Raw genomic sequence first — 11,957 nt, 5'->3', positions numbered from 1 at the left:
GACGGACCTGATTGTAAAGCCCATGTGAAAGGGCCCTTAAAGCTGCACTGATGTGCGCTGATGAGGCTGCAGTGATGGGAACTGATGAGACTGCAGTGAAGGGAACTGATGAGGCTGCAGTGATGGGCACTGCTGAGGCTGCGCTGAGGGAAACTGATGAGGCGGCACTTATGGGCATTGATGAGGCTGCACTGATGGGCATCAATGAGGCTCCATTGACAAGGCAGCGCTGATGGGCACTGATGAGGTTGCACTGATGTGTGCTGATGAGGTTGTAGTAATTGGCACTGATGAGGCTGCACTGATGTACGCTGATGAGGTTGTAGTGATGGGCACTGGGGAGGCTGCACACTTATGAGGTTGCACGGATAGGTACTGATGAAGCTGCACTGATGGGCATTGATGAGGCTGCATTGACGAGGCAGCGCTTATGGGCACTGATTAGGTTGCACTGATGAGGTTGTAGTGATGGGCACTGATGAGGCTGCACTGATGTGCACTGATGAGGTTGTAGTGATGAGCACTGATGGGGCTGCACTGATGGACACTGATGAGGGGGCAGTGACAGAGGCATAACTAGAGCCTTCAGGGCCCCCAATGCCCAACAATGCTGACTATCGGTGCTCATCAATGCCGCTATCATTGGCAGCTATAAGTGCTCATCAATGCTGCCTATCGGTGCCCATCAGTGCTGCCTATCAGTGCCAACTCAGCAGAACTCTGAGCTATGAGTGTCTCTCTCTCATACAGCCCAGAGCCTGCACTGACAGTTCCCCCCCCGACTCCCTCGCACGGATGGGAGAGGCAAGAGCCCGATCTGCTCCTTCTCCTCCCAACCCCCTCCTCTTGTGTGCGCCATGGGAAGCGTGAAATCCAGCAGCTAAATTATCAAATTCAGCTGCTTAGCTTCACACTTCCCACGGTGCACACAGAAGGAGAGGGTCGGGAGGAGAAGGAGCAGATCGTCTCTCTCCTCTCCCATCAGTGCGAGGGAGGAGGAACTGTCAGTGCAGGCTCTAGGCTTTATTAGACAGTCGCTCTCAGCTCAGAGCCTGCTGGGGCCGCCCGACAGTGGTGAAACGCCAGGGCCCGGTCGCAAGTGTAACCTTTGCGACCCTGGTAGTTCCGCCACTGGGCACTGAAAAGACGCACTGATGTTGCTACACTGATTTACACTAGATGAGGTTGTAGTGTTTGGCACTGATGAGGCTGCACTACTGGACACTTATGAGGTTGCACTGATAGGCACTGATGAAGCTGCACTGATGGGCATTGATGAGGCTGCATTGACGAGGCGGCGCTGATGGGCACTGATGAGGCTGCACTGATGTGCGCTGATGAGGTTGTAGTGATGGGCACTGATGGGGCTGCACTAATGAGGCTGTACTGATGGACACTGATGAGGCTGCACTGATGAGGCGGCAGTGACAGAGGCATAACTAGAGCCCTCAGGGCCCCCAATGCCCAACAATGCTGACTATCGGTGCTCATCAATGCCGTTATCATTGGCAGCTATAAGTGCTCATCAATGCTGCCTATTGGTGCCCATCAGTGCTGTCTATCAGTACCAACTCAGCAGAACTCTGAGCTATGAGCGTCTCTCTATCATACAGCCCAGAGCCTGCACTGACAGTTCCCCCCCCGACTCCCTCGCATGGATGGGAGAGGTGAAAGCCGATCTGCTCCTCCTCCCGACCCTCTCCTCCTGTGTGCACCGTGGGAAGTGTGAAACTCAGCAGCTAAATTATCACATTCAGCTGCTTAGCTTCACACTTCACACGGTGCACACAGGAGGAGAGGGTCGGGAGAAGGAGCAACATGTCTCTCTCCTCTCCCATCAGTCCGAGGGAGGAGGAACTGTCAGTGCAGGCTCTGGGCTTTATGAGACAGACGCTCTCAGCTCAGAGCCCGCTGGGGCCCCCCCGACAGTGGTGAAACGCCAGGGCCCGGTCACAAGTGTGACCATTGCGACCCTGGTAGTTCCGCCACTGGGCACTGAAAAGCTGCACTGATGATCCTACACTGATGTACACTAAATAAGGCGGCAGTGATGGGCACTGATGTGCTCTGATGAGGCTGCACTGATAAGGTGGCACTGATGTGCGCTGATGAGGCTGCAGTGATGGGAACTGATGAGGTTGCAGTGAAGAATCATCTGAGTGGTCCTTTCTTTTCTTTCCTCTGGCTTTCTCCTCTTGTGCAGTGCTTGGCATTCCTCAAGCCTTATTTTCCTGACACATGTTTCATCCCCCGGCAATGAACATGTGTTTCACCAACTCTCTTTGCCTCCTGCTCCTTGCTCCTTCACGTTTCGGTATGCCCCTCAACTTCATCAGATATTTTACCTCCTTCAGTCTTTCCTTTTCCACCTTTCTTTTTCACTTCTCTTCTTTCTCCATCTTCTTGTTTTTTTCCTTCTCTTTTTTCTCTTCCTTCTTTCTCATTTCTCCTCTCTTATTAAAATAGGCAAGGAACTGCTTGCACCTATTCTTCATTTCCTTCTCTTCTTCTTCTCTTATCATCATCTGCTTCTTTCTCTCCTCCTCTTTTTTCTCTTCCTCCTTTCTCTGTATCTTATACTTGTTCGGCATATGTTTAATTCTCTTCATCTCTTTCCTCATTTCAAACTGTAGGTCTACAACAAAAGCAATGTCCTCCACCAACTCTCTTTGGCGATTGTTTCTTGCTTCTTCACATTTCGGTATGCCTCTCAACTTCATAAGATGTTTTAATTCCTTCTCTTTTTTCTTTTCCTCCTTTCTCTTTCTCTTCTCATCTTTCTTTATCTTCTTGTGTTTCACCTCCCCCTTCTTCTGGTCCTCCTCTTCCTTCCTCATTTCCTTCTACATAATGACAATAAAGAAAAAAAAGACAGAAAGTTAAAATCCAGGTTTTAAAGTGTAACAAAATTTAAAAAATATATTCTTCATGCTTTGAGTGGGGAAGAGGTTACATATTTTACAAGGATTTTCTTGTCAGTGTCCTGTATGGGGAGGTTCCCCTCACTTCCTATTCATTGAGTAGGTGATGTAGTGAGTGGACGCCTCCCGTTATTCCTCCACTATCTGACAATGTCATCAGGTCACCCCGTGTAGTCTATTTGTATGTTCATAATACTAATTCATCAATCTGAGGCAGTTTATGGTTTGATGCCAGCTCTGCAGAACTCCTCCCCCTTCTTCCCCATTCAATCACAAGAGCAGGAAAGTTTATCCAAGACCATGCCTGGCTAAGCGTTCATGCCTGTGGTCACACTATAAAGGGGCTCCGATTGTGCGGACAGGACCAGCAGCTCTTGGAAGTGAATGACCAACCCAATAAATAAGGTTTCCTCTGAAAATCATGCTATTTGGGAAGGTGTATTAGAATATTTCATGAACTGCATCAAACTGATGACAAATCAATTTCCCTATAGATATAGGGCCACCGGATCTGCAGACGTGACCTGACCGCCTTCTGCCATTTGCATCCTTGGTCAGATTCCTAAATCTGAACAGTCATATCTACATCACTAAGCATTGTTTGGGATCAGTGCATAGGTACATTTAAAAGAGGCCCAGAGTTTGGCTTTATCCCTCACCCCTCGCTATTATGAAAATGTAAAGATTTGGGATTTCTTCTGTTTCGATGACAGTGGTCACCAGGACTATTAAAGGGGTGAATACCCCCCCCCCCCCCCCCCAGCAAGGACACAGACTGTGAGAGGATATAACCCTTGCCCACTCTATCCAAAAAAAAAATGTGTTGCTTATTACTTGGGTGATTAAGCTGAAAGGAAAATAGTTTGATCCAAGGAATTGCTTCAACTGCCTACATGTGGTCAGTAAGGAATCTGTCTCTCTTTATGAGACAAAATCAATCCCCCTTCACTTTTATTGCCTTTCTCTGGACCAAAACATCTGTTTTTCAACAGATTGAACTAGACAGATGTCTGTTCTTTTCAGCTGCATAAACTGTGAAACTATGTAAGAACTGTAAAGGGCACTTACCTCAGCTTCCCTTTCCTTTTCTTCCCTCTCCTCGGCACTCCTTTCCTCTTCTTCACTCTCCTCGGCACTCCTTTCCTCTTCTTCCCTCTCCTTGGCACTCCTTTCCTCATCTTCCCTCTCCTCTGCACTCCTTTCCTCTTCTTCCCTCTCCCCGGCACTCCTTTCCTCTTCTTCTCTCAGCTCAGGACTCCTTTCCTCTTCTTTCCTCTCCTCAGCACTCCTTTCCTCTTCTTCCCTCTCCTCAGCACTCCTTTCCTCTTCTTCCCTCTCCCCGGCACTCCTTTCCTCTTCTTTCCTCTCCTCAGGACTCCTTTCCTCTTCTTTCCTCTCCTCAGCACTCCTTTCCTCATCTTCCCTCTCCTCGGCACTCCTTTCCTCTTCTTCTCTCTCCTTGGCACTCCTTTCCTCATCTTCCCTCTCCTCGGCACTCCTTTCCTCTTCTATCATTTCCAAATAATCCTATAAAGAAAAAAAAAAATTGGTAAGTTGAAGTACAGACTTTAAAGTGGAGCTCCACCCAAATCTTTTTTTCTGTTCGATTTGAATAGAGTGGGAAAAGGACTAAAATGTTTCCAAGGCTTTTTATTTATTATCTTTGTCTCTTTCAGTGGAATAAACTGTGAGACTATTACATTTAACTATGTAAATATATCTTAGTATAGAGGTCACTTACTTTGCTCGGTGCCGGGCCATGGAGCTGCAAGTAGATTCTGATGTCTGTCTGTGTGCCACTGTCACGAGAACCAGGAACTTCCACGTGGTCCTCATCAATGCTGTAAAAGAAATTAAAAAAAAGATTATTTTTCTCAAGTTTTTGTTAAAAGGAGCAAGAAAAATTTCTAAGCTTGGGCTGCTGGGCTGGGCCACCAAGGTGCACTTATTTTAATATCCACCAATGCATTCATTTTATTTTATTAATCACTGCCTGGCTTATGGCCCAGCAAGAATAACCGCCACATTCGCATTGGAAGGGTGTAAAAAAAAAAAAAAAAAATTGGCAGGGAGGCCTTTTTATTTATATGGCCTATTATAAAGTCACATGACTGGGTCTATTTTAATCATGGAGCTCTCTCTGTTGCATTAGCGAGAGAGAACTTTGCGGTGCATCGCAAACTCCATGCAGTGGCAAACATTTTATAAATGGGCTGTTCAATGTGGATATCTGATCTTATTTATAAAGTGGCCCCAACGACTTAGCACTCCTCCCTCTTTACCAAAGTGAGTTTTTTTACGTACGTTTTTTCCTCTTGCTCCTTTCCGTTTTTCTTCTGCTGTTTCATCAACAGCTTCTGTCTCTCCCTCTCTTTCTTCTCTTCATATTCCATTTCTAATTGCCGCCATGTCAATGTCCCGTTCTCTCTGGCCTTCCACTCTTTCTTCAGCCGCTTCTTCAGCTTCTTGTTTATCACCTTAATTTTCTCCTTGTGCTCTTTTTCCTTCTTTAGTCTTCCCTCTTTCTCGTTCTGCTTCTTTTCAAATTCCTCCATTGTTTTGCACATAAAAGCTGCTGCTTTCTCCCGTCTCCTCTGTTCTGCCAGCTCCTGCCATTGCATATCCCTTGTCAATTCCAACTGTTCCGCCTTCCTAATATTAATCATCTTTTGTCTCATCTACACAATAAAAATAGATAAATAAAACAAAAAGACGGTAAGTTGAAGTCCAGGTTTAAAGCAGAACAAAATTAAAAGCTCTATCCTTCACATATCAATAGAATGGGGAAAAAGTTACATGTTTTAGGTTTGTATTGTCAGTGTCCTGTATGGGGAGGTTCCCCTCACTTCCTATTCATTGAGTAGGTGATGTAGTGAGTGGACACCTCCCGTTATTCCTCCACTCTCTGACAATGTCATCAGGTCACCCTGTGTAGTCTATTGTCAGGTTCATAATACTAATTCATTAATCTGAGGCAGTTTATGGTTTGATGCCAGCTCTGCGGAACTCCTCCCCCTTCTTCCCCATTCAATCCCAAGAGCAGGAAGGTTTATCCAAGCCCATGCCTGGCTAAGCGTTCATGCCTGTGGTCACACTATAAAGGAGCTCCGATTGTGCGGACAGGACCAGCAGCTCCTGGAAGTGAATGACCAACCCAATAAAAAAGGTTTCCTCTGAGAATCATGCTTTTTTTGGAAGGTGTATTAGAATATTTCACGACCTGCATCAAACTGATGACAAATCAATTTCACTATAGATATAGGGCCACCGGATCTGCAGACGTGACCTGACCGCCTTCTGCCATTTGCATCCTTGGTCAGATTCCTAAATCTGAACGTTCATGTCTACATCACTAAGCATTGTTTGGGATCAGTGCATAGGTACATTTAAAAGAGGCCCAGAGTTTGGCTTTATCCCTCACCCCTCGATATTAAGATTTGGGATTTCTTCTGTTTCGATGACAATGGTCACCAGGATTAAAAAAGGGGTGAGAATTCCTCACCCCTCGCTATTAAGATTTGGGATTTCTTCTGTTTCGATGACAATGGTCACCAGGATTAAAAAAGGGGTGAACCCCCACAGCGGGGAAACACAGATTGTGAGGAAAAACTTGTCAAAGGATATAACCCTTGCCCACTCTATCCAAAAAAAAAAAAAAAAATTGTGTTGCTCATTACTTGGATGATTAAGCTGAAATGGAAATAGTTTCATCCAAGGAACTGCTTCAACTGCCTACGTGTGGTCAGTAAGGAATCTGTCTCTCTTTATGAGACAAAATCCACCCCCTTCACTTTTTTCGCCTTCTTCTGGACCAAAACATCTGTTTTTCAACAGATTGAACCAGACAGTTCTGTTCTATTCAGCTGCATAAACTGTGAAACTATGTAAGAAGTATAAAGGGCACTTACCTCAACTATACTTTCCTCTTCTTTCCTCTCCTCGTCACGCCTTTCCTCTTCTTTCCTCTCCTTGGCATGCCTTTCCTCTTCTTCCCTCTCCTCGGCACGCCTTTCCTCTTCTTCCCTCTCTTTGGCACGCCTTTCCTCTTCTTCCCTCTCCTCAGCACTCCTTTCCTCTTCTACCTTTTCCAAATAATCCTATAAAGAAAAAAAGAAAAAATTGGTAAGTTGAAGTACAGACTTTAAAGTGGAGCTCCACCCAAATCTTTTTTCTGTTCGATTTGAATAGAGTGGGAAAAGGACTAAAACGTTTCCAAGGTTTTTTATTTATTATCTTTGTCTCTTTCAGTGGGATAAACTGTGAGACTATGTAAATATATCTTAGTATAGAGATCACTTACTTTGCTCGGTGCCAGGCCGTGGAGCTGCAAGTCGATCCTGATGCCTGTCTGTGCGCCACTGTGACGAGAACCAGGAACTTCCACGTGGTCCTCATCAATGCTGTAAGAGGAATAAAAAAAAAGATTATTTTTCTCAAGTTTTTGTTAATAGGAGCAAGAAAAAACAATTTGTAAGCTTGGGTTGCTGGGCTGGGCCACCAAGGTGCACTTATTTTTAATATCCACCAATGCATTCAGCACCAATTTATTAATCACTGCCTGGCTTATGGCCCGGCAAGAATAACCACCACATTCACATTGAAGAATGTAAAAAAAAAAAAAATATTTGGCAGGGAAGCCTATTTATATGGCCTATTAAAGTCACATAACCAGGTCTATTTTAATCATGGAGCTCTCTCTGTTGCATTAGCGAGAGAGAACTTTGCGGTGCATCGCATGCTCCATGCAGTGGTAAACATTTTATGAATGGGCTGTTCAATGTGGATATCTGATCTTATTTATAAAGTGGCCCCAACGACTTAGCACTCCCCAAGATCCTATCTTGACCAAAGTGAGTTTTTTACTTACGTTTTTTCCTTTTGCTTCTTTGCGTTTTTCTCCTGCTGTTTCTTCAACAGCTTCTGTCTTTTCCTCTCTTTCTTTTCTTCATAGTCCAGTTCTAACTGCCGGTAGTGGTTTTTCAATCTGTTTGCTTGCAGCTGTGTCAATGTCCCTTTCTTCATGGCCTTCAACTCTTCCTTCATGTGCTTCTTCAGCTTCTTGTTTATCACCTTAACTTTCTTCTTGTGCTCTTTTTCCTGCATTAGTCTTTGCTCATTCTCCTTATTCTTCTTTTCAAAATCCATCATTATTTTGCGGACAAAAGCTGCTGCATTCTCTTGTGTCCTCTCTTTTTCCTGATTCCATATCTCCCACTTCTTTTTAAATTTCCTCTGTTCCTCCTCCTTCCACTTCTTCTCCTTTTCTCTCAGCTACACAATAAAAATAGATAAATAAAACAAAAAGTAAGTTGAAGTCCAGGTTTAAAGCAGAACAAAATGAAAAGCTCTATCCTTCACATGTCAATAGAATGGGGAAAAGATGACATGTTTTAGGTTTGTATTGTCAGTGTCCTGCATGGGGAGGTTCCTCTCACTTCAAGTTCATTCAGTAGATGAAGTGAGTGGACGCCTCCCGTTATTCTTCCACTATCTGACAATTTCACAAGGTCACCCCGTGTAGTCTATTGTCAGGTTCATAATACTAATTAATCAATCTGAGGCAATTTATAGTTTGATGCCAGCTCTGCGGAACTCCTCCCCCTTCTTCCCCATCTAATCACATAAGCAGGAAAGTTTATCCAAGCCCATGCCTGGCTAAGCCTTCATGTCTGTGGTCACACTATAAAGGAGCTCCGATTGTGCGGACAGGACTGGCAGCCCTTGGAAGTGAATGACCAACCCAAAAAAAAAAAGGGTTTCCTCTGAGAATCGTGCTATATGGGGAAGGTGTATTAGAAAATTTCACGACCTGCATCAAACTGATGATGAATCAAGTTCACTATAGGTATTAGAGGGACACCGAATCTGCAGACATGACCTGACCGGCCTTCAGGCATTTGCGCCTTTGATTAGATTCCAAAATCAGACTGGTCATGTCATGTCTACATCACAGTGGGGGGGGGGGGGAGATGTCATCATTGCATAAATACATTTAAAAGCAGTCTGAAGTTTGGCTTAAATTTGGGATTTTTTCTGTTTCAGTGACAGTGGTCATCAGTACTAATAAAGGTGTGAATCTCCCCAGTAAAGACACAGACTGCAGTAAAAACTTGTCCAAGCATCTAACCCCTTACCAACACTATCCAAAAAATAAAAATTTCCCCATTACTTGGCTGAGCTGAAATGTAAATACTGTATATACTCGAGTATAAGCCGAGTTTTTCAGCACATTTTTCTGTGCTGAAAATGCCCCCCTCGGCTTATACTGGAGTCAAGCACTTTTCTGCAGCAGAGAATGACATCTTTTGAACTGATTTTGGGGCCCTGTATCTTGGGGCCACTTGGTGATGGGAACCCCAGATTTGGTGTGCACACCCAGTGGAACTAGAACTACAACATATCCAAAGCTGGGGTTCCTAGCACCAAGTGGCCCTGAGATACAGGGCCCAAAATTTGGTTCAGAAAGTGTCATTCTCTGCTGCAGAAAAGTGCTTGACATTTTCCAAACCGATTTTGGGGCCTTGTATCTCCGGGCCACTTGGTGTTAGGAACCCCAAATTTGGTGTGCACACCCAGTGGAACTAGAACTACAACATATCCAAGCTGGGGTTTCTAGCACCAAGTGATCCTGAAATACGGGGCCCCAAAGTTGGTTCAGAAAGTGTCATTCTCTGCTGCAGAAAAGTGCTTGACATTTTCCGAACCGACTTTGGGGCCTCGTATCTCAGGGCCACTTGGTGCAAGGAACCCCAGCTAGATATGTTGTAGTGCTAGTTCCACTGGGTTTGCACACCGATTTTGGGGTTCCTAGCACCAAGTGGCCCCGAGATACGGGGCCCCAAATTCAGTCAACTGTGTCCATCTGCAGCAATGTCATTTCGGGGCCCTTTGGGTCCAGAGACCCCAAATTTTGGCTGCAGCTAGGGGGCATCTAGGAACCCTTAACTACTGAGTTTGAAGTTTGGGGGACCTATGGCTGCAAATGGGCACAGTGAAGCATGCAAATGGGCACAGCGAGGCTGCAAATGGGCATTGTTGACCCTCTTTTCCACTTACAGTAGCTGCGCATTTCTCACCCTAGGCTTATACTCGAGTCAATAAGTTTTCCCAGTTTTTTGTGGTAAAATTAGGTGCCTCGGCTTATATTCGGGACGGCTTATACTTGAGTATATACGGTAGTTTGATCCAGAAAAAATCTGCACCCGCTAACATGTGGTCAGTAAGGAATCTGACTCTTTATTAGAAAGCACCCCAATTTTCCCCCCACTCCTCTGGACCAAAACATCTACTGTTTTTCAAAACTGTGAAACTAAGTAAGAAGTATAAAGGTCACTTACCTGGCGGAAGTTCATTGTTGTCTTGCTGTTCACAATAAGCAACTTGTGGCTCCCGAAGACCTCATATTGTGAAAATTCCTCCATTATTTTAAACTCTGGAATGCTGTAAGAGAAAGAAAAAAGATCAGTCACCCATTTTTGTGATTGGAAGCAATAAAAAACAATTTCTAAGCCTGGGCCGCTGGGCTGGGTCATCAAGGTGCCCTTATATTAATATCCACCAATGCATTTAACACCAATTTTCTTTTCTCAATCACTGCCTGGCTCAAGAGCTGGCAAGAATACCCACCACTAATGGATATGGAGGTAGCATGTCACCTGCTCCCCAGTGTTAATTTTGTCGACTAAAACATTTTAGTCGACTAAATTAATACTATTTTAGTCGACTAAAATACGACTAAAGCTAAAACAACTGAGATGACTAAAATACGACTAAAACTAAAATGCCATTTTAGTCAAAAGACTAACTAAAACTACATTGAAATTTGACTTCAAAATTAACACTGGTCTGTAATGCATGTTCATACCTCAATACATTAATAACCTATTAGATTTTTCACTCCAGCAGTATATAATTAATTTGGAAATTGTAGAGAAATGTTTACTAATGCATTACAATTAAATTACACCCATTAGATTTTAGTCGACTAAAATGTACTGGAGATTTTAGTCGACTAAAATGTAGGACATTTTGGTCGACTAAAACGTACTGGAGATTTAGTCGACTAAACACAACTAAAACTAAAACAATTACAGAAGACCAAAATGGGGCTAAAAGTAAAATGCCATTTTAGTCCTAAGACTAAAACTAAATCAAAATTTGCTGCCAAAATGAACACTGCTGCTCCCTTGGCAATATACTTGAGTCTAGTAGCCAATCATTTGATACTGGGAAAGTGTCATCACCACTCCCCAGGTCATCAACAGCCTAGTATAGTGCCAGCTGTGGAGGAGCAAGAGGCTGGGAAAGAGTGCAGGGAAAACTATTTATATGACCTATTAAAGTCACGTGACTCTTCTATTCCAGTCATGAAGCTCTCCCTGCTGCATTAAGCAGAGAGCACTTCATGGGGCATCGCAGGCTCTACACAGTGGCCAACATTTTACGAATGGGCTGTTAAATGCGGATATCTATTCCTATTTAAAAAGCGGCCTCAATGACTTAGCCCCTCCCCCAAACTCCCATCTTATTCAAAGTGAATTTCCAACTTACGGTTCCAGTGTTGGTAAGAAACGCGGCATGCCAGTTTTGTACATCGCCATCTGCCTCTTGAATCGTTTCTGTATTTTGCTGGCGATCATCCTGTTGACAAAATAAAAAGAGATAAGTAAGATCAGAATTGTAAAAAGCATCACATAAAAATACAATATATATTTAAAGGGAAATATAATGGTTATGGGTTTATTTTGTTTTAAATGTTTTTTAACTCACATTTTTTTTTTTTTTTACAAATAAAGCTGGCCAAAGACGGATCGAAATTTGGTTTAGCAGGAACTGGTTAAATTTTGATCCATGTATGGGCAGGCTGGTTGTACTGAAGTCAGTCCATCGATCGAGTACAACCAGCCTGTCCAATTGTTTTCATGTGATCACAAGCAACGATCATTGTATTCTGACGGCTGGGAAACCTTCCACTGTCAGAATACAATAGAATGTGTTGATATACTGAATGTGTTGATGGGTGAATCAACCAGTTTT

At 43.9% G+C, this 11,957-nt stretch overlaps 1 protein-coding gene across 1 annotated transcript; it reads right to left on the bottom strand.

Annotated features, from left to right (window-relative positions):
• Positions 1–2,046: 2,046 nt before the first annotated feature.
• On the bottom strand, positions 2,047–11,557 carry LOC141117704 (uncharacterized). The gene is made up of 9 exons (XM_073610703.1): positions 11,472–11,557; positions 10,259–10,361; positions 7,789–8,192; positions 7,222–7,321; positions 6,830–7,018; positions 5,226–5,599; positions 4,663–4,762; positions 3,990–4,448; positions 2,047–2,843 (listed from the first exon to the last, which is right to left on the bottom strand). Exons 1-9 carry the CDS (start codon positions 11,519–11,521, stop codon positions 2,379–2,381), a joined length of 2,244 nt encoding a protein of 747 aa, XP_073466804.1. The 5' UTR covers positions 11,522–11,557; the 3' UTR covers positions 2,047–2,378.
• Between the last annotated feature and the right edge of the window lie 400 nt (positions 11,558–11,957).

Source organism: Aquarana catesbeiana, linkage group LG13, assembly GCF_042186555.1.
Source record: "Aquarana catesbeiana isolate 2022-GZ linkage group LG13, ASM4218655v1, whole genome shotgun sequence".
Classification (NCBI taxonomy): Eukaryota; Metazoa; Chordata; class Amphibia; order Anura; family Ranidae; genus Aquarana; species Aquarana catesbeiana.
This window is presented reverse-complemented; position numbering and strand designations above follow the sequence as displayed.